Source organism: Toxotes jaculatrix, chromosome 23 (genome assembly GCF_017976425.1).
Source record: "Toxotes jaculatrix isolate fToxJac2 chromosome 23, fToxJac2.pri, whole genome shotgun sequence".
In the NCBI taxonomy this organism is placed as follows: Eukaryota; Metazoa; Chordata; class Actinopteri; family Toxotidae; genus Toxotes; species Toxotes jaculatrix.
Window position 1 is genome coordinate 5,020,598 of NC_054416.1, and position 23,587 is coordinate 5,044,184.

The following is a 23,587-nucleotide window of genomic DNA, read 5'->3' on the forward strand; positions in this document are numbered from 1 at the left end:
GGGGACGCTCCCTCTGTAGTCGCCTATTGTGAGAGTTTTCCAACCCTCGCGTGATCTTGGAAGTTTCCCACGCCTGTTGTTGTGGCGTCTGCCCTTTTCGCTCACTCTCTCTCTCTCTGTTGCTGCTACCCGCCGCCTCCCCTTTTTCTCTGTCTTCCTCACCCACCCCCTTTCTCTCCGTCTCCCTCGTCCCTACACCTCCAGTCTGCTTCTGTTGTCTCGGCGGATTGTTGGGCTGTGGGAGAGAAAGGATATCGCGAGTATTGGAGTTTTGGTGAGAGTTTGTGGAAGATGGCGCCTGTTGTGACAGGGTGAGTCTGAGATTCGGGGCTGGCTGTGGGGAGCGGAGTTGAAGAGAATACAAGTTATTGCCATGAAATAGCTTAATTTTAGTGTGTGTGCTGTAGCCTGGACACACTGCAGTGTTCTGGCCACTGGTCTAGTCGCTTGAACTCCTTTCTTTGTCTCAATGTGTTTGCGTGCGAGTGTTTTTTTCTTTGCCCAGTTAACGTTACTTGCCTGAGCTGACTGTTGCTGCAGTGTTTTGTGAGCTAGCCCCAGCTAAGCGATACTTCACCCTCGGTGGTCTTTTTTCCCAGACAACGGCGAGCTGTTAGCTAGCAGGCTAGCCAGCGAGCTAAAATACAACCACGGAGGCATGCTTTCGAAAACAATTTAATGTTCCTGTGCCGTGTCTTTCCCCCCGACTGGCTTGCGCTGAAAGCACTCGTATAATTCCTGGTCCTGCGTTTGTTTTCTAAACGTGCTCACCAGTTAGCCGGGCAGCACGCTTACGAAGTGGATTCACGACTTAACACAGCTAGCTGTCCGATAATGGACGTCAGCTAGCGATATCTGACTGAAACACGTTGCGGCTTTGTAAGCACGGCATCCTTTCTGCCAGTGTTTTTAAAATGTTGACCGCATTTGTTGACGCCGTGAGACAGTTTTCGCTTTACACGGCGTGCTCGCTGTAAATACTGAGCTACCACACAACGTGAATAGAGTACGTAAGTAACTGCGGGTCAGTAAGTAACGTTACACGACTGCGTTGTAAATAATATTCACGACATAAACCACTGCATCTGAACTCTGTAGTCAGGTGACTAATGAAAACCCCATCCTAATGCTAACTATCCATAGATGTGGAGTGCATCTAAGGACAAAATTGGCGATTAATACCCCATAAGCATGTGTGCTCAACCCTCTGGTCACTAAAAGATGATTCGGATCTTTGAGTTTGCCTGAAAGATCTTGCTTGATTTAGTTTCTCATTATCAGTCTGCACGTAATGACTCCGACTTTTACTGCTCTTAAGACCTTGAAACTATCTTTCCCGATGGCCTCTAAATATCAGATAACTAGCTGTTTAAATACTAAGACTTGAAACACGTTTTTTCTTTGTCTAATTTAAAGTTTTATCTCTAGGACCATTACATTTTCTCAGTTTAAAAGAGTCCATTATGGGTAGCGCACGTCAAGTAATTGCCACTATATAATACCTTTGTAATAAGTGTGTCAGCCAAAGCTTTTAATGGGAAATTGGCTTTTTTTTTACATTTCAAACTGTCTATTGAATTGATAGTTAGAGAATATCAAAGATATTTAATTCTTCGTAAAGCAGAGCAGTGCTGCTTTCTTTTGTTGCTCATGGCATCTGCAATATTACCATATTATTCAACATAAATAGACTATACTCTGGACACAGTTTTGTGTTCCAAGTGAGCCGATTGCCTTTTCTGCTCTGGTCAGTCTGTGGAGTAAACCCTGATTAAAATGATTTGCCTTCATATGAACTAGACACAAACCTATTTTTTGCACTGTCCAGGCAATAATCCCCACAGACAGCTCAGTGGGTGACAGACATTTGCTGGGCTTGTTGGAGGTGTGTGTGGTGGTAGGAAGGAGAAGGGGAGGTGGACTGGGGGGTGGTTTACTGTGCATGTTCATTTGGGGCTTTCCAGCAGACCTGAACTGATTTCAGTTGGGTGGGTGAGGGGGGTTTAGGAGGAGGAGGCAGAGGGAGGGAGGGAGGGAGCAAGCAAGAGGGCAGGGGGGTCAGGTCTGGGTGGCTGGCCACCTGTCCAGATGATATCTCCAGATTCATGTGTGTTTGGCTGTGTGTGTTTTTTGCAAGTGGGGAAGAGGGAGTGGGGGTTAGTGTGCAAGAGGAAGATGGGGTGGGTGCGTGCTGAGGCGATAGAGGTTTAACAGAAAATTAAAGTGCCAGAAGGGGTCTTTTTTAGCTTATGGCAAGCCATGTTCACAGTAACGGTTGGAGGCATCACAGAGGCTGACCGCAGCCCCATGCCCCCATGTAATGTTTGAATGGTTCTGGCTTTACACAGGGAGGGGCTCCACAACCACAGGCTTGTTAATGGTGTTATGAGTCTCTTCTAACACTATAAAAGAGAAGCTGTAGTTGTATGTCCTGTGTTTGAATTGAAAGTTGAAGCTTAAGCTGACGTCACTGTCATAGTAATGTTGTAGGGCTCAGAATTTTCAGGAGTTTGTCGTAGGTCATATTTTTGCTCTGTGTTGTTATACTGTCTTTCTGCATAATTCTGGTTGCTGCTGGAAAGCTATTTATCAGCAAACAGCAGAAAATCGTCAAGTGAACATTATCCCTCCTGTTTGTTTGATACTGGAAGTGCAGGATTGCAGGCAGCTGTTACTAATTAATCTGACCATTCACAGTGAACTTTTGGTTTTATGAAGCACTGTATTTTAGCGCATACATGGATCATTCATTGTGCAGCTCTTGTAATTGCCAAAGAGCTAGAGCTTTTCAGCATGGACTACTAAACACATAACAGCTTTTTATACACAATCCAAAATCTATATTTCAAAAATCAAAAACCCACTCCCTGTAGGCTTGAAAGAGTTTGTAGCTTGCTTCGTCACAAACAAGTGGTTGTGGTCAGCTTGAATTCATATTTATAGTGGATTTTATGGCCAATAATAAAGTGGTCTTTGTTAATGTTTTCATCAGAGTACATCAGATCACATGAGGGGATTTTCTTTTGAGATAAACATACATTGCAGTATGATAAAAACAGTGTAATTCTGTAAAATAGTGAATAGAACACCACGTTATAGGACTAGGAATGAAATTAACATCAGTTTTCATTATGGATTAGTCTGAATCAATTTCTTCATGAACTGATTAATCCTGTCATATTCAGACTGTTTGTTTTGTCCAGCTAACTGTCTAAAACCCAAAGATATTCAGTCTGTGATGACAGAAAACAGAGAAAAGCAGAAAATATTCAGCTGTAAGACGCTGAGATCAGCAGGTGTTCTGGCATTTTGATAGAAAAATGTCAGTGTATGATTAATTAGGTACTGAATTAGCTGCGTCGTCCAATTGTTTCAGCTCTAGACGACACTAGTTGCTGTACTCCTGTGTGCGTTTGGATGCAGTGTCAATATGTGCAAACGAAAGCACACAGCACACAAATCTCTCGCCCTCTCAGAACGTTACAGGCTGCCACAATAACGCAAATAGGCATAAACATCCAGATCACTGTCCTTCATGTAGGTAAAGGGGCAGAAAAAAACCAATGACAAAAAGGGCTGTTGCTTTCGTAAGTTTTCCTCCTCGCTGAGAGAGAAACTGACTGTGATAGCTCAAAGAGAAGCACTGTTCACCTGGGATGATAAAAGCATGAATCACTTATTTCAACACTGCTCTGCCTTTGCTGTGCCCCTGAGGAACAGGATTCCATTTAGCTCAACCCCCTCCATCCCTCTGCCAAAAAATAATAAAAAAAAAGAAACGATGGAGTCTTTCAGGCCAAAAGCCAAGCGTCTCTGTGCTGGTGTAATGATACTACTGAGCCTTTCTTTGAGACACAAACCTTCTGTTCTTGTATTTGTTAGCATGAGCGTGTGGTTTGAGCTCGTGTTGTTGCTGATCAAGTGAGTGTGTGTGTCCGGGGAAGAGAGTGAGGGTTTCCTAAACATAAAAGTTGATCTGTGTGCTTGTGTGTGTGTGTGTGTGTGTGTGTGTGTGTGCACGCGTGTGCATCCATTCCCCAGGGTCCTCTCCTCTTCTCTGCTTCCCTTTATGAAAGGAGAGGTTCAGAGAGAGCAGCAGATGTCGAAGCGCTGACCTTTATGGTGGCAAAAGCTTAGGCTAGAGTTAAAAGACATGCCGAGTTGCCCCACCCCCAGACCCTCAAAGCAGCCGCCCCATGTCCACCCACACACACATACACAGTGTTCTACCTTAGCTGCAGCACTGATGGATAGGTTAACGATGGAGATGATACAAGCTACCTGATCTGTGTGTCACCTCAGGATCCTGCAGCCTCCAAAGCTGCCCTATATCCACCCAGAGCTGTGAAAATCTTCAAAGTGTGTGGCGTGTGGGGGGTTACAAGCCAGGGGGGGAGCTGTACAGAAGTCACAGGCAAAGCACCAAAGCGAACGTGCCACCGCCAGACATCTTTAGGGGGATTTATTCTCATTCGTACAGTAGCCTATTGTTTTGGAAGTTCATGCATATCCATTACTGCACATGATTGAAATATCCCCCGAAGCCTGTAGTTTCATTCAGGGTTCAGATTCAACTTGTTTGGTCGAGTGATGATGGGCCTCTTAAAGCAACACACGCCCTAGTTGACTCAGTGTCTTCATTCTCTTGTTTCCCTATTCTGCCTGTTCGTGTCTATCTGTCTCAGGGGAACAACCACAGGAGACACCCAGGGGGATAGAAATGCACATTTTTGCGTAATTTGGCTTGGATCAGCTCCAGCTTTATTCTTGGCTGGCAGCCACGTGTGCACAAACCAGACAAACCAACATAGTATGTCCCTGTACTTTTACTTCCCTCCTGCTTACTCGTGGCAAGCGGCTCTCCTTATTGATACTGCATTTGAGTGACCTTTTTGATGTAGATGTGAGGTTGGTGGGTGGGGGGTTGCGTTACCTAATTTCTCCAAGCCTGGGGCCTGATAAGGGGGTTAGATGTCTCATACAACAGCCACGACAAGGGGCCATTTATTTACTTGTGCAAGGCTTGGAATGCATTAGTCTGAGGTCATACTTTTTTAATCTCTGAAAAAAATTTGCTGCTGTTTGCCTCGGAGAGGATGGGACGGAACATTCTGATGTAAATCTAAAGCCAGTGTGGTTTTGAAAACAGCCTTGGCGTCATGTTTGATAGAGGCTCAAGTCCTCTTGGTGTTGTTGTTGGCATTGGCTGCGCTCCTTAGCTAAGACAGTCGAGCGGACGGGAGAGACAGAAAGTTAACACGAGGCAAATGCGACAGGCGGTGGAAGTACGTACCTCTGCGCTGACTCTTGTTTTGGAGCGGCTTGTTGTCTTTCTCGCATTCGCTCTCCTCTTCCAAGAGAATTTCCTAAGCCCCAGCATTCGCCTTTCCCTGCCCCTGTTCCTTTGCTGTTTGTAGTGATTACAGCTTCGCCAGGGGAATGGTGGTTTCTACTGTGTCAGCAGTTTTTGCCCCCGCTGTCCCTCCACATTCAGGATGTTTCATTCAGAAAACATGAGCTGATTCCCCCTGTCTGACTCCGGTTTGCTTTCATTCAACTTCAGTAAGCAAACTCTTACCTACTTCCTATGTTGGAGCAGCTGAAATCAAGAGGAAAAAAATGTGAAACAGAACACTATTGACAGTTGGGTGTTTGTTCCACTCTCCCCTTTGTTTTTCTTTTTGGAAATAAGGATTGTTCATATTCTGCTCCTCAGGGATGACAGAGGGGGATCTGTATTTTGAAGTTGTCTTTTAAATAGGAGACTCATGCCAGGCCTCTGATACACTGCATAAAACTAGAATATGCTGCTCTAAGCTTTCAGGAGAATCCACCAGAGAGACACGTTGTGAGAAAAGCTTTATTTTCTTATTCTATTGGCTCAGATAATTGCCTTGTTATTCTCATCGGTGGTAGTGAGCGCTCAGAAGCATTGTTCAAGTGTCTCTTTCTGTCTGTTCTCTGACAACCACACTGGGCCGGTTCATCCATTCAGAGGAAGGTTGCAAATATACACAGGATCTCCCGTGTTGGGAAAGCCCCTAACAACGCCACCTCCCATGGCTGTAAGCAACCGCCACTATTACTGTATTAGATAAGAAGGGAGTGGCAAGCAGTAACCCATTCCTGAAAGAAATGTTGTTGTAGCCCTGGGATTGTTAGTGGCATCATATAAAGTCTGTTGATAGCCATAGAGCAGGATTGCACTCCCATCCTCTTTAGGTAAATGGCTCATAGTACTGCTGTGCTGTTGATTGATCCTTGCAAGGCTTTGAATCGACGTTTTTATAGCACTGTGCTATTGACTTGGCTAGATATAAGCATATCAGTGGAGGTTTAGGAATGAGTTCTTTGGTTTTTATTGGGACCTTGTCAAATTAATTTTAAATCATATGGATTCTGTGTAATATTCGTCTTGTCATGGAAGTAATTTGGTTTATTTTGGAGCAAAGTTTCATCATTATGCCTCAAACCTCGCAGTGCATGACATTCAGCACGTATCCTTCATGTTTTTAAACCCAAATGCTCCATATCAGCTCATGATTTCTGCAAGCCGCCCTCCAGGGACAACACTGCTGGCGTTTGCCCAGACAAGTGATGGCAGCCCTGGGGGACACAAGCAGCCTCTGCCCCTCTCTGCGAGGGAGAAAGAGAAAGAGAGAGAGAATAACAAGGAGTTATCAAGTGTCAGGAAGATATTCACGGAAAAAAACAGAAAGCTAGGTTGGGATTCCAGGAAAGGCAAACTGTTATCTCCAAACGTTTCTTTGCATTGTCTGGTTGTTTAACTAAGGCTGCCGGAGAGTTTTACTGAAGAATCCGCCTGGTGGCATTCCTGTGGCTGTTGACGTCAGGAGGTTTTGGCCTTTGCTTAGAATCACAATGAAGTAATAGACATGTGTGTCATTTTGTGGAACAGTATATTGATTGTGGTCAAGCAAACAATGCTTTTAATTTTTTTTTTTTTTTTTTTGAAGAGAGGGCTGTTCATGTTGTGGCTGATCATCTTGCACTTGTGGCTGCAGTTTGATGTTCTCAACTGTTGCCATCATTTTGGCAGCACTGCTGAAGAATATACGTGAGGTTTCACATGAGCTCATGGAAGGAAGCTGACTTGCTTTTTAATATCCACTGGTTTATCCTAAAAAGTCACTAGCAAAGTTTCTCTATTTATCACTCTACTGGATTTATTAGAATTGGACCTCAAATATTCTAACCTCAACCCCAACTCGCCTAAGTGTCTGGCAGACAAATGAACATGGCTTTGCTTTAATTTACCAGCGTTCAGCCAGAGCTCATTATTCACCACACTGCATGAGAATCTAACATCTTCCACTTTATTAGAGCATACTAGTCTGAAGAATTTGCTTCTGTGCTTTGCATTTCATGGCAAATCACTGCGTGTGTGGTTAAGGTACAGGAAATCATCGTTTCTCTACCATCTTAAGGACAGAGCAGGCAATTTTGGAAAGGTAGGATGTTGTGAAGAGGAACAAGTAGCAGGAACAGCAACCCCCCTTCCCCATCATGACCAACAACACTGAAACCAGACAGCAGTCTTGAGCTGACAAAGTCACTTCTAAACTGCAAATACACATTCAAGTGTGCTGCGGTCTCTACATTTGGTGTGGTTTGTTGAGGATCATCTCACAGCATGTGGGCTAAAGGTCATGTCTCACTCTCTCTCCCTCTGTCTCTCTCTCTCTCTCTGTTTCTGCCAAGAATTCTATTTTTTTCTCTTGATGCAGCACAGTCGGTCCTTTGGGTGGTTTTGAGGCAAGGGCAGGGCAAGACAGTGGTTAGTTTGCCTGAGCTGACAGATGTCCAGAGAGACTGTGCTTAATTTTGGACAGTGCCAGCTTACAAGAAAGACATGCACACTGGATGCATGCAATCACACCTAGAGCTCAGACGATTTATTGCTGATGGATTTCATTGTTTTCAAGCAAAATAATTTACATATTAATTAACAACGAAAGTAATTGTTAGTTGCTGTCCTTATGGAAACTATTTCCTGGTTATAGCTTCTCCACTTGGATTTGCTACTTTTCTCTTATTACAAACTGAAAATCTTTGGGTTTTGGGCTGTTACTTTAAACTAAAAATGTTTTTTCACTGTTTTTGACATTTCATAGACTAAACATTTGATTGATCAACTGGGAAAAGAGTCGCAGAGTTAGAGTCTGTTTGTTACACCCAGGCTTGTGCCAGTATGAGAATTTCATGTTAAAATTTTCTTGGCAAAATTTTACAGTATGTATATTTATAGTTAAAACCCTCGGTGTTACACAAGAGTGCAGATCAAGCCTGTGATGTTTTAGCAAATGTTTTTGCCAAAAGGCCATTCAAGGAGGGAAAGTTCCTACTTTGTGATACAAAAAACTGAATTCAGATTTCAGCAGTTTATGCTATGAAACACCTGGCTGCTCAGAGGTTATCATTGGCTTCAGTGAGAAATGCTGACACCTCTGGGTTGTTTTAGTTTTGGATAATCAAGACAAAATTACAGGAACTCTTCTGTGAAGTGTGATTAATGGCTGGTGAAGATAAATGAGAATGAAACTCAGTAAGGAGGCAACAGGGTGACATAGTTAGTAATAGGGTTTTTCCATTAGCTTGTGTTGGTCTTTCTTAGCTACTTAACTGCGCCCAGCCTTTATAACGTGTGTTTCTACTGTAGCCTCACCGAGCTGCTGTCCTGCAGGGCCAATCACGGCCCACTGGTGCCACTTTCCTCCACTGTCCTCTGTGCTGGAGACTAGAGAGAAATCTCTCGGCGCTTTTGTAGCTTCAGCCTGAATCTCTGTGGTCTGGAGTTCAGTTTCACTCCTGTCTTGCTGTGTGTACTTTCCGATACCAGCCTTATATTTATCTCTTCAGCTGTGTTAAGTTACTGCTAATACAAACCCAAGCTTTCCTGCTGTCACTTCTTCACACTAGGGGCTTTCCTCTGGAGAACTGGCAAAAGTTATAGGAAAATCAATGAATTTGTCTACAAGTTAGCAGAGCTTTATTAGCGGTACAGGTAAACCACTTTAACTTGCTGCACAGTGCAGTGGAAATACAGTGCACTGAACTGCACCTTTTGCACAGGCAAAACTTACTGCTTCTTGCAGCAGTTTCATACGAGTACCCAACAACCAGATGGTTAGTTTTGTTTGGGAAATGCAGGACACTACTTTGCAACTGCAAGCAGCAACACAAGATAAAGCATCTTTGCAAGGCAAAGCTTTTCTTTTTTTTTTTTTTTTTTTTTCAAATTTCAAAAGGTAGACAGTAACAGTGACAATGACGCTAACACAGTGACGCCTGTGTGGTTGTCATCTCCTTAACTAGAAGTGCTACCTGCTCCCTCACTGAAACTGTTCTGCACAAGAGCACAGGCTTCAGTAGCGTTGCTTTGGTCGATTTCGACTCCTTACAATCCTTTCCCCTGGGTTCCCTCTCGTTCCAGCACTGAGTCATCAGCTCGGCAGAGAGTGAGAAAGAGGAGAAGGGAGCGGGAAAGGGTGGTTCATTCAGGGTTCAAGGCTCCCTCGCCTCGTCCCCTCTCTTCTCTTTCCTGACAGTTTCCCCCAAGCACATGACCTGTCTCAACCCTAAACCCCTGCTGCTCTATGTGGGTCTTTGGCTACAGTCACACTTGTCACTTCACTGCAGTTTTTTGATCATGAATGTCTAATTTTGTGAGATCACATTGCTGCGTGTCTTTGCACTTGGCCTGAAAATTTCTGTTATACGTCTCCCGTGGCTATATTTACTTAAAACAGCCCATGTGACTCTGCACTGTTCCTCTGCCTTTTTACGTTGCTACATTAGTGTGAGTGAGCAGACTTACATTCGCTGCACTGTTCAAGACTCATTTCCAGCAGGTACTTTTTTTTTTGGTTTGTCCTAAAACTAAATACTGTTGTGGTTGCATTGTGACCTGATTATATACACTTCCAATCCAATATAAACTCACCACTTTCTGTTTTTGTGTGCTCAGACATGTTTTAACTGCACCCTCACAAGATTGGACAGTAAAAATCATGTTGAATTTATCATAGACTTATTAAAGAGTGGAAAATGTCATGCACATGTGAACTGCACATTTGGGTTTTTTTTTTTGGGGCTATATTTGGTTTCTGATTGTTTTAGAGAAGAGGATATTTTGCTGTGTCTCTAAAACCTGCCTGAGGTGTGATAATGTGGTGCTGCACAGCCCTTAACAGTTTCCTATGTCATCTCTCTGTCTGTGCAGTGAACAAGTCCACTCATGAATCTTCTCTTCGAAACCTCTTTATTTATTACCGCAGCCGCGGAGGTTGTGTTTTCACACATCTGTTTGTTGGTTTGTTTATTTTTCAGTAAGCTTACTCAAACACTACTGAACCAATTTGCACCAAACTTGGTGGAGGGATGTGGCATAGGCCAGTGAAGAACCCATTAAATTTTAGTACGGATCCAATTAAAAGGGTGGATCCAGGAATGTTTTAAAATCACTTAACATTTTTTTTTGTCATTTTTTAAGGAAATAATGTTTGGATCGTCATTGGATCATTAAAATTAGAAATGTTTACAGCACTGAGATTTATGAGTTTGTACAGTTTTGGTGCAGATCCTGATAATAGTCTGAATCTGACAGATGTGTAGCTTTTTTTTTGGCCTTGGCAGAGGTATGTGCTCCACTGAATGCCATTCTAGTTAATACTTTACCAGTTTTATTTTTTCATTCATGACCCAGAGCCGGAGCTCTGTCAGACCTGGGTGAATTAACCTTGTGTTCGGTAATGCCATTTTTTTGAAATGGAGGCACATCAGTTCAGGGATGACCTCTTTGTAAATCCACAGCGACTGGTCAGAAGTGTCAGACTATCTCAATTTAGGACACATGTTATCTGAGGACTGAATGGAGCCAGGTGGCAGGCAGTGTAAAGAAAACAGAGCCAGAGCTGCAGGATTCACAAAGGCGACTTCATTAAAGATAGAGCAAGTATCAGGGGAGTGTGCGTGTGCATGCATGTGAGTCCAGGTTGGCTCTACAGCACACACTGGAAATATCATTACCTCGAGGACATATTATATGTGCACAAGTAATGGAGTATGTACTCGCTCAGTATGTTCCAGCCTCTGCGCCAGATTACACTCGTTAATGTGTACCATTGGTGTGCAAGCGAGTGTACGTCTAGATGTCTTATTGATTGTGCGCCAGGCTAAGACGCGTTTTAAAAAGTCTGTCCAGAGAGCTCCATATGGAGCATTGATGTTGGAGAGTGCGGTCAAGAGGGAGAGAGATGGAGGGAAGGAAAATGAAAGGAGGGAGGGAGAAATAGAGAACGAGGAGGCCTTTTCTTTGGCTTTTCTACCTCTGTCATTAAGCTCTCCCATGTCAAAGACAGATGGAGCTGGTGCCCTCTGTGTATGTGTGTGTATGCAGGCACTTGCAAGTGCAGACTGATGTGACCCACCCAGTTCTACGCACACACGCATGCATACACACCATTGAGCCCTGCCCTTGATTCTGCCCCCAGCGGGGCGTCTCGGGGCAGCTACCAGACCTCTGCCATCTGCAGTCAGTCAGCCTTGAGGGTCAGACAGCTCATCAGCAGTCAGTTAACTTAGTCAACTTTGTCTCTGTTCCTGCTTGTATCTGCTCATGCAACGCTAATCTTTTATTTCTTATAAAAGATTATTTTCTGGCCTTTTGTGATTCTGATCACATCGTCCTTCAGTTTTGTTTTTTTTTCATCTTGCCCTTCTCTCATTCCAGTTTTTAGGCTGGCAGCCAGGGTGGATTAATGTGAGGGAAATGGTAGGAAGTGGATTTAGGGGAAATGTTCTTAATATACTCATACAGTGACATGTGACTCATTTTTGTTCCATGGTTTGCCACGACAACCTCAAAACAGAGAATCTTGAAAAGTTTCGATACATAAGGGAGTCAAACAAGGTCAAGCCCACCAATAATATAGTTCCCAGTGGCAGTTTTACACTGATGGGGTTGAAAACGTTTACTAGAGTGCCTTCACCTTTGTCTGCAGCCCATTTTTTTTATTTTAAAAGTGTCTTTTATTGACAAGCCCAGAGAATAAATGCAGTACGCTCACTGCTTTTTAACTGATCCTCTTCTGTTTCTTAACATCCATGTCCTCTCCCTCCTTTGTGGACAGTTGCAGATGGTCCATGGCAACGTTGCTAACAGGCAGGACTGTGAGAATATTCGTAGTGACTCTGCCCTCACCACTCTTAACTGGCTGCTGTGATTGCTGGCATGCACGGTGGCACATGCCAGGCAGCGGTACCAAGCACAGAGAGAGCCTCCAACTCAAGTCACATCTCTCTGTTTTCTTGGTCGCTGTCTGTCCACTCCCTGTCCCCTATTTACGTCTTTCTCATTGTCCTTCTTGCCTTATTGGCTCTCTTCTTTGAAACACTTGTCCGGGGTTGATGTAGAATGTGAGTTTAGTGCCCAAACTTGGCTGCCTTCGTCGTGACTGTTTTTTTTCTCAGTGATTAAATATGTGCTTGAAAGACGTGTGCGTAATACCCATGCTGCAGGCCGCACACAGCATGGCACAGTGCTGCTGAGGAAGTGAGTGTGTGTTAAAGTAAAAGGCTGATGCTTGTGCTTTATGGTGTGTTTTAACCGTGTAACAAAGTGTGTCGGGGCTGTGACATCAGTATGCAGGTATTTTTCAATAGGCTGCCAGGGCTAACGTAGCCAGCAGGCTCAAATTTCCAAATTTCTCTCACTTAGCCCGAAGTCCCCTCCGCACAAACACGTTCACTTGCTTGGTGAGACACGTTATTTCCACCCATTTTTTCTCTGTCTGGTCTTGAAAGTTTTGAAAACACGTCATACACAGGTAACTTAACAAAGAGTACAATGTCTCAGTCTGAGCCTGTTTTTGTCTTTCATATCATGCTGATTTCTGGCAGAGCTTCACTGAGTAAGGCGTAAAGGCATAAGTTGGTTCTTCTCAAAAGTGTTTTATAAGCCCTTTAACAGGTTAGCCTGGCAGCGCCGGCCCATAATTTCGCCTGACTTATTGTGTCTGGCAAATATCAGTAAGCTTGTTGACAGATGTCTCGTCCACCTGAGTAGACAAATGCACCCTTAGCTAGACTTGCATAAGTCCTTGTTTGAGAAAAGTATTGCTGCGACTAATGACAGTTTGCATTATTGTTTATTCGGACAGTTATTTTCACAATTCAAACATGTATAAAACATCAGAAAACAATGGAAAATGTGTATCCTGTGTAATGTCAACTGCACACTTCTATATATAAAACCCTGATTGCACAATGCTAATCAACAGTTTGGCCTTCTGTTATTGACATTTGATCTGTGTTGGTACATGTTATCTGAATGATGACATCCCGTCAATGAGCCTTTGCATTTAAACCTGGTATTACTAAATATTATAGTTATCTCTGTTCAGCTTGCATTTTGATCTGATCTAAATCTGGGAAATTTTGCAAAGTTTTGCAGAGTCTTTCTGGTCACTTCTACCACTTATACGAATAATATACGAATGTTGTTCCTGAGGGTAGTTAGGGCCAGACTAAATGCAAAACGAAAGCTTCATCAGGCTGTACCTATTTATAAAACTGCTGCTGATTCTCATCTTGTTCTCTTTTCTGTGTCGCTTCTTATTCCACTGTAGATCAGTGTACAAGTGGATGAACAAAGTTAGCAGGTCAGGAGGTCACACTACAGCTGTACACACAAAAAATGTAGACAAATATTTAAAGAGAGCAAATGAATTTTCCTCTGAAATGAAGTTTTCCCTTGTAGCTCTGTGGATAAGCACATTGTTTTAAGCCATACTTGAAGCAGGGTCCATATATTTGGTGTCACTGAGACTGCCCATGGCTGTGGAGGCCAGTGGAAGCTGTGAGGGAACATGGTGTTGATAATAAGGTGCACAGCCACTCCGAGGAGTTGTGATATCTGCTATCAGCCCTCAGGCAGGGAAACCAGACACCTTTTTATAGGTCTAATCCCTCATCCCATCCCTCACACTGCAGTTTGTGTGCACTGTCCTGGAGCTCTACTGTGTGTGTGTGTGTGTGTGTGTGTGTGTGTGTGTGTGTGTGTGTGTGTGTGTGTGTGTGTGTGTGTGTATAAATGCAGAGCCAAACACAGTGCGATATGTGATCTCGTATTTGCATGGACCCTATGTCAGAGTGCAGATGACCCATCCTGGGCGACAGATGTGTGAAAAATGGTTTAATTAGGCTCTCTAGGCTTTCTTCAGGTTATAGCGAATATATTGTTAGCATACTGTAAAAAAAAAAAAAAAAAAGATCTGCTTCATATGGTATTTATGGTGAGGATATGATGATATGAAGATGAAGCAGCCTCCCCATCAAAAATAAATTATGATGTAGTAGGCTGCTGCTGTGAGGCCTCCTTTGCCTTATGTTCAGTCTAACTTTAAGCAAGTTTATATTTTCTGAGTCTTTCAGGCCACATTCACATGCACACTGGTGCATGAACACATTGCCTGCTTGTTGACCCTAGAGGTCACCCCCTAACCCTTGACCTTGAGCATATGAGTGATGGCGTCTGGCGTCTGTGTGTTGTGTTTCGGTCCCCTGGGAATCGCTAGCTCTACAAAAGATAGGTGTGTGTGTGCGTGTGTGCCTGCGTATGTTTGTCTATCTGCTATCTAGACAAAACATGAAAGTGCTCAGCCAAAGGTGTCACATATTATCATTTCCACAGCATCAGAGCTCAAGTTTGTTTTATGCTGCCAAAAAGTTTTTGTGAGTGATTTAATTTTGGAGCTCTTATGCAACCAAGTTTCCTAAGTTGCATATGTCATTAGATTCCAGTGAGCTCTTAACAGTTTTTGGTATTACTCTACAGTGAAAATGTCAAGTTTTTGATTCTTGTCAACTCAAAGTAAAACACAGATTATCATTTATCTCTCGCCAGCATTTCCTTTGATTGCTCACATATTTTGTAACCTAACATGCATTACATTTCGCAAACAAGTTTATGGTATTGCCAACACCCAGTGTGTTCATTAGAAGTCACACATTCTTGAGCAACACACAAAAGCTCAGTCACTGCACATTTAAATTCCACTTACACTGCAGGTTAATTAGGTTCAACTCTGATCAGGCACTCTCACCTTTAAGAACAATCATTTCTTGCATAGAGCTGAGGTCACTGGTGATGTTAGTGTCTCTATTCCTGTGAGGGGAGGAATCGTTTCCTGCATAGTGTCTCCCAGTTCCCACGAAAAGGAGTAGTTCCTGTAGTGTTTTGTATAGTGTTTGGCATTTAATATAGTATCTGTGCAGAGATGAGCTGGGGGATTTATGCTCCTCCATCAGGATGTTGTGGTACTAACATACAGTACAGTGGCTCTATACCTTCTTTAAAAATGTGATTAGCCTTGTCTGCTATACATTATCTCTCATATTTGGTGCTAATAGTGTTTGTTGATGGTCAAGTAGGCATGAAGGAGGTTGTAGAAAGGCTCATTTATCTCCCTTTTTAGTTATTTATGGCAAATTTTAAGCTGTGTCTTTCTTTGTGCAATGCTACTATACATGTGTTCCCACCAAATTTTTTAGAAAACTTAACCTTTCCCCTGTTTTATTAGAGATGTATCAGATACAAACTCGAGCAACAGAGCAAAAAGCAAATTTGTTTGTGCGAGTTTGTGCACTTTTGCATTAGCGTGTGCGCCTTTTCAGTCTGGCACACAGTGCCGAGGACATGTCAGGGTGTGTATTTTGGTCTCCTCTGAGCCTTCGGGTGCTGATGCGTGTTTTTTCCTCAGCGGTGTTTGGACTGTCAGTCACAGCTGTCAAACACATCCCTCTATGAACAGCAAGCTGGGTTCACACTCCCTCAATCAAACCCCCGTTGCGTTCGCATGTGTTGACGTGTGTTACATGTGTTTGTGTGTTAGCATGTGGAGGTGGGTGGTCGATGCTCTATTCATAGCAGCCTAACTGTCACCAGAGCCTCATATGTCATACGAAGTGTCAAAGAACGACGAGAGAACCCACCCTGTTTCCCCACCCGGCTCCATCCAGAGGTTAATTTTATGCATCCACTTGTGTATCACTGCATTGCAGATGCACTTGCATAGTACAGTTACCTTTAATAGACATATGAGAAGTGATTCATCAGTGAAACTACCGCATTTAACGCTCATTAGTATTTATAAAGAAAAACTATATATATATATATATATAGTAAAGAAAACCTAACATTTGAGGACCCTGAAAATTTGGGGCATTATTGATTGAAAAATTAGTGATTATCAAACATGAAATCAAAACAAGGTTACTGTGCAGATCAGTCTGGCACAGTATGAAAAAAGTGTTTTTTTTAAAAAGTCATAAAGCTGCATGTACATTTGGATTTTACAAGATCTACCCATTAATTGTTGTTGTCGTATTGCTGGCTGTTACTAACATCAGAAACCACTGGCATAAATCTTAAGATCAAGTAAAGAGAAATAAAGGCCAAAATATGATCTTCTCCTAGTCTTCTCCTAGTTTGCTTTCAGGCTGACTGGATATCTGTGCCTTACTGTCAACCACCTCTGGTCCAGATTTGACAAATGATTTTTTTCTTCTAAGAGATGCTCACTATGACTCGAGTGTTTGCGGCTTTGTGTGCGTTCTGTGAAACAGGCCTGAGGGGAGGTTTAGTGTGGAGTTTCACTCTGTGTCTTTGAGTCGTATCTGCTCTTGGTTAGAGGTGTTAGATTTTAATAAGCTACTACAAAAATATGGTCTGTCACCCTCTGGCTGCTCTTGTGCCTAGCCTCTGAGAAATTGAGGTGTCAGTGAGGTGTCAGTTTCTGCATATTGCTGGACATATATATGTGTGTGTGTGTGTGTGTATCCTAAAACTGCCGAAATTATAGAAATTTTATTTTAGGATTTAACTTGGCAAAGTTGCTAATATAAGCAAGTATTGAAATAAAATCTGTCATATGTTAAAAATATCTTGGGAATCACTGATGATAATTCTGATCATACTTTTGGGATAGTTTGTAGTTTGAAAGGCCACACCCGTATGAATGAAGTACATCTCATGAATGATAATAACCAGTCTTAACATTTTAATGCCCACATAACTCCAACAACATTACAAGCATTTTATTTTTCCCTCAGAATATTGTTGTTGGCAGGATGGAGGAGCTTTTGTAAATTTTCCCATGGCTCTCAGTCTACAGTTTAGTTCCAAACAGCACAGAGAACAATTCGTTTGGTGAACATAATCCATCACTGTAAAAGTCAATGCCGACAATCTCCGTTTGCAAAGTTGCTTCAGAGTGGAAATCAGGCTCTAATCTTTTATACTATGAAGCACTATGTGCATTCAGGCGAACAAACAGGTGACATGACAGGTGTGAGTGCGTTATACTTCCCTGATTTGTCTGCGTCTCAAAACTTTTAACACACTCTGTGGTTCCGTTAGGACCCTCAATCCGTCAGTCACGAGCCTGTCAGGGAAACAGATGAAGCGTAGAAAGGTGCTTCTGCCAGCCAGAGTCTGTAAAAGTAAATGGAAAAAGCACTGACTCCAGGCAATTACCATTTAAAATCTTTTATTTACTGGGAATGTCTTGTAATCTGAAGTCTGCCTTTAAACAAAATAGAATTTTAATAGTGGTAAAACACATTTAACTGTTGTTTAAATGACAATTTAAATGATTGACAGTGATCTTGAATTTTTCTGATAGTCTTGTGTTAGCATTATACTGCTGCCCCAGCTTTCCTTTCCTTGGCTCAGCGAGCAGTATGGTCTTTTAAAAACATTCTCAAAGTGGACTGTCCTGCTTCGGTATTTACCGAATTACATGTTATCGAGAGGCTGTATTAGAACAGTTTATGACCTAAGTGCTAATATTTTGTTTTGATTGTCGCAGGCCACTATCAGTGCACCTCTGTAAGCCAGCGGTGTCATCACTCTGAGTCAGGACATCCTCTTCCACTACTCACATGTAAATGGAACAACTGTTAGTCCCATCTTATACCAGTTCACTGGCCTTGGCACACTTTTAATGGTTACACACCATTAGTAACTGTGCCAGGGTAAGCTAACAGTGAGTTGGCTTAGAAGTTTAATAGGCCTATCAAGTTCCTGTTAGGAGATTGCCAGAGTAAAAAAGCCCCATCGCAGGGTTCATAAACAGACCTGGAAAGGATGAATAAAGTATCTGAAATTAGTCTGATGGTTTACAAATTGTGAAAGCAGAGAGGCTCAAAAGAGGTTTGGATTTGCGCAGAAGGAGGTGGTGTAGTGTCTGTTTATACAGTCATTCTCGAGGGAACATGAACAACGCTGCTGCCAAAATTGCACAATAATAATAATGACATTTAGATGTTCTGTAACAATGCTTTATCCTGCGGGGTGGATAATAATGTCACTGTTATTTGGAGGCAGTTAGTTTGGTTTGGGTTTTTAAAATGGGGGAAAAAATGCAGGCAGCACTTCACTGTGTTGCATCTGAATTTTTTTTTAAATTGAGAGTTTGACTGGAACGATGAGGGAGAAGAGATGATGTATTCAAGCTGTGCTTTGCTTTTTGCAAAACAACCAGCATACCCCTAAGGAAAGTGCTCTTGAACTTTAAAGTGCTTAATAGACAAGATTGTCTACGGAAAATATTGCTTCCCCATATTCTCTTTTTGTGGGTTTAGTGACAGCAGTTCAGTCAGTTCAACAGTTCTGCATCATGTAGCTCTGAGATACATATGGAAAAATGCCGCTGTGTGCAGTGTTAAATGAAGCAGTTTCCAGCTGTCGTATTACCGTTTTGCTTATTTATTATACTTTGCCTGACACGCTGAAGTAAAGTGACACAGAGTGAGAGAGAGAGAGAAAGTAAGAACACAGACACTATGATAAAACAAGTATCAGGATGGTCACTGTCAAGCAAACAAGTCCTTAAAATTTGTTGTTTTTTTTTAAATTTCAACTGTATTGAAATAAATATGAAAGAAAACTACATCAGTTTGCTCTATATCCTTAAGATGGTCTATCTGTGTCCCTCCACTTACTGAAATTAACCCCTCTTGCCAGCTGTCTTATTATAGTGAATCCTATATTGCTGCTTGTTTTCTCACCACTGCTTGGCCGCAGAGTCTCTCACCCTCATTGTGTCCTGCGGAATAAGTGATAGTAAGCAGGGGATGAGGAGAAGGAAGGAAGGAGGGAGGGAAGGGAGAGTAGTCATAACGGATGGTGAGCAAATCAGACAAAACTCCTCTTAACACAGTGTTCACACAGTTTCCTTTTCCTCCACTGACCCCTGGCCTGCATTGAGGCTGTCTGTGTGTGCATTAGAGGCAAAAAAAAGAAAAACATCAGCGTTTGTTGTTACATTTGCCTGCATTTGATGCTGCAGGACACGTCATAGGGCACCATGTGCAAAGGAAAAAGATGCGATGATTTTTTTTTTGCGGGCATGTATTTAGTAACTACTTGTGGTGCACTTTTGCAGAGATCGAGACCTTGTTGCTTCACAAAAAGAGAAAAAAAAGGATTAAAATGAGGAAACAAAGTTAAGAAAAGTTAAACAAATAGAATAAAAACAGGCAATAAAAATAAATAAAATCCTAAAATGGCAATAAGTGTTATAAAATGATAGAGCAACACATGAAAGCTCATGATTGAGAGTATCTTGTTTTCGGGACTCAGGTCAACTTTGTTGTAGCCTTCACGTGTTAAGTCATTCTGATATTGAATGGTGATTATAAAGCAGATTTCTGAGCTTAAACTTTCGTGAACTCTGCCACAAAAAGTGCAATTTTTCTGTAGACAGGCTAACTCGAAAAACTGCAGATGCAGCAGTCGGCGTGCCTTTCTTTTGCCTTTGCAACTCTACCTTTTGCGGTTTCCTGTGTTTGGTCTTCTTTTCTTGTTGGTGTTTGTGTCTTTGTTTGAGCTTGTGGAGGTGATAGGAATCGTGGACCGTGGTTTTTCACAGAACTTGCAAACCCCACTCTCTATAACACTTCTGACCGCCTTTGTAATTCTTTCTGCTGTGCGATGCTTCACATGAATTTTGATGTGTGCACACTGTAAATACACACACAGAAAACGTGCACAAAAAACATCCATCATGTGCCAGAGTGGCTTTTGCCTAGATTGTTTTTTTTAATGATGGATGTTTTCAAATGTTTAAAAAATAGCGAGTAAATGCTGCCATGACTAAGTCAGGTTTCTTGTGTGGAGACATGGCTTCCTATGCTCTGTCTTCCACCATTTCACTTGCTTTTTCTCCCTGAATATACACCACTGAATCCTTGCACTTCATCTCAACATAGATCCCATTCTCTCTCTCTCTCTCTCTCTCTCTCTCTCTCTCTCTCTCTCTCTCTCTCTCTCTCTCTCTCTCCACAACACTCTTTCTTGCCTCGCCTTTAATCTCACCCTAGACTTTCCCTGCAGTATCCTTTCCTCCATCGCTCACTGTTTGCAGTGGAGGGGGCTGAGGTTTAGAAAGGGGGAGGAGGAGAGGGAGAAGAGAGCCGTCTGGAATCCATTAGCTGGTTGAGGCATCAATGTTTCACTGTGGGAACCTTATTGATTGCCCTCCTTTATAATTATTCCACCTCCACTCCCTCCTTCTGGCTCTTGCACCAATCATGTTTTCAGCTTCTCTCTCTTCCTCCTGCCCTTTATCCCCCCTTTGCCTCTTTTCCTTGCTTTTTTTTGGGGGGGGGTATTTTCATCCCTCAATTTGTGTTTGTGTGCTTTTTTTTTTAATTTCACAGTGTACCTGCCAAAACCCCTAACCAATTGAGTGACACACACTGTGTTTATTGATGACATGCTAGATGTATTGACATACTTATCAGCAGCATGCAAAGCTACCACATCCTACACTAGGAGAAAATCTGATTTACTCGCACTGTACCCTTCTTGTAGACACATGTTCACACACGCCCCTCTATGCAATCACCCTTGCATGCTGCATACATGTACCACCTCCTTGTGCCAGCCATGTGCCATAAGCTGAGGGCCACTGTAGTGGTGTAATAGACGAACATACAGTAAACAAAATTAATTTAGGTCAAAATATTTGTAAAAATATATGTTTCTAGCTTCTGTCATATGTTTAGGACTGTAAAACATTTGAAGATGTGACCTTGGTCTGTGAGGAGTTATAATGGAAGTTTTTCCACTATTTTTTACAATTAAGCAATTAGTATTAAAAATAATAGATTAATGAGTAATGATGCAGATTAATTGATTCTCTGTGCTATGATTGTATTTAGAATTGGTTCTTGATTCAAAACTGGCACAGTCTCCTGGCTCTTACTTCAGTGCACCATGTGCCAAACATGGATGTTTTATAAACCGTTCACTCATGTTTTTAATCCCCTGAACTGCAAAATGAAACATAACTGGCTTTGAAACTTACTTACGTCTTGATGGAAAAGGAAAGATTGCGGAGAAGGGGTGTGGGAGTATCACACCTTTTTTTTTTTTTCTTGAAAAATTGAACAGCAGTAACGAGACTGTAACTATTTGGTTCATAGGGTATGCTGAGCTAAGGGTAATTTACTGAATGGTTCATGAAAAAGAACCTATAGAGAGGAAGAGGCAAGAAATTTCTAATGTGTAGATTAATAAAACAAAGAAATTAGTGTAGTGTTCAGTGAATGCAGACCAGACCATGTTACTTGTAATATGTTGCGCACGATGTCAGTTTTTTACCAAAAAAGGATAGCTGACCAGAAAATAGGTGTCCTCAGCTGTGATGTTGCAAACCTACACTTCTTTTCTGTACAATTGTTGGCTGTGGTTTCCTTGTTACATACAATGCATGACTAAGAGTTGTCAGGTATGACTCAGCCTCAGTTTAGTGATTTAACAGGCTTCCAGGAGGCTGAATTTTACTTTATCAGTCCACTTTTAGGATAGAATCTTTACAGTATGCGAAAGTATATGATGCTGTCATAATACTGGAAATGGATGATTAATTTACGGTAATATCGTTAAGATATGAAGCGAAAAAGGGCACAGTATCAACAGAAGTAAGGTGAGGAGACATCAGAGAGATGTATTAATTTTTTAGAGGTGAAACTGACCGTTATGTGTGTGTCATTCTCCCAGATTTGGAGGTACACGACATAGATCATCTTTTAATGGGCCTCGGACCAGCCCTGCACCCTGTGGCATTGCAGACATTTTTACCGTTAAATAGGTTGAGTTAAATACTTGGAAAAGTTGAACTGCGTTTCCTGTGTGTCATGTGAGGTAGGTTTGCACCATGGACACGCAGCAGACCTATTTAGAAAAGCGCTGAATCGTTAGTTTGCAGAACGTCTCAGTTCACTTACGGGCAGGAGAAAACTGTCTTTAGGTTACTAAACTGTTAATATTTTACTTTATATATTACCAAAAAAAGTTTTTAAAAAATCAGTCATTTTCAGACATTTATATATTTTGCTGCATTTCACAGTGACTTTGTGTACAAATTTAAATTAATTAGTTTTAAGATTTAAAAAACACATTGTTCATCTGTAAAGCACTGTGCCATGGTGAACTTTTAGTACCTAATGTCTTTTAGAGTATAGAGGTGTTCCCCATGTTTTATCCCAGTGGTCTGTTTTTCAAAAACGCTGCATGTTGCCTCAGACCAAGTGAAATTTACCCTCCACTATTATGCACCATTGAACTGGAAGCTGCGTCAGGAAATAATCCAGTCAGATGCACTTGTTCCATTTTTACAATTCCGGCATATATCTGTTCGTCATAAACAATGAGATCTGTATCACCACATCTGCAGTTTATTAGACATTTAAACCTGTAGGTCGTAAAAACCTAGGCAATGGTTTGCGTAATTGTCCTCTGAGCAATCTGTGAACCCACTGTAATCTCACGTTCTTGTCGAGGTTCATGTGGATTGGCGCCCGCGAGTTGTAGTTGTTGCCGTTGCACTTGAGTTGAAATAAAATAGCAATAGTGACTATTATGTTTAGTCAAATCTGAAACAAGAGGAGCTTTTTTTGTTGATGCGCGACTTGTTTTGACATGCCATTGACGGGAATTAATTTGAATAAAGTTCAGTGTCTGTACTCCTGCTTTAACCTGCCTGCAGCCATGAAAACAAGAAAATACACATCCTGTCACTTTGCCTCTGTTCGAGCACAGTGCCACCACACTGTCAAGGCCACAGTGTGTGTATGTGTTTGTATATGTGCGCCATTGTGTAATGCAGTGTTTACTCTGTGTGTGTTTGTGGTTGATAACCAGCCCACTCATGTTTTCTTCTCACTTTGTGTATTTGCAGGAAGTTCGGGGAGCGCCCTCAGCCACAGCGCCTAACAAGGTGAGTCTGTGAACACACACGTGCACACAGCATAATCTTCCCTTAAAACCTTGTTTGTTGTAATAGTAGTATTTGGAGGTCAGCCTGTGTGTGTGTGTGGTGTAGACACATATTTTTTTCAACTCAAGTGAGAACAACACCTCTCGCTTCTTAAATAAATGAGTTCACGGCAAAGAGCTCACTTTTTCAGAGCAACTCAAAAACAGTTGAATACGATGGGGTAATACAGACAAACTCCTGCATGCTGTAGAATATTTAGTTTATATTAACACCACTCA

General features: G+C 42.1%; 1 protein-coding gene across 1 annotated transcript in view; it reads left to right on the forward strand.

The window, feature by feature from the left end:
• Positions 1-141: 141 nt before the first annotated feature.
• rbpjb (recombination signal binding protein for immunoglobulin kappa J region b) overlaps positions 142-23,587 on the forward strand; it is a 40,837-nt gene continuing 17,391 nt past the window's right edge. The window contains exons 1-2 of the mRNA XM_041030788.1: positions 142-311; positions 23,271-23,309. Of these exons, the coding sequence (XP_040886722.1) occupies positions 292-311; positions 23,271-23,309 (59 nt within the window). The 5' untranslated portion in view covers positions 142-291. The remainder of the gene's footprint in view (positions 312-23,270; positions 23,310-23,587) is intronic.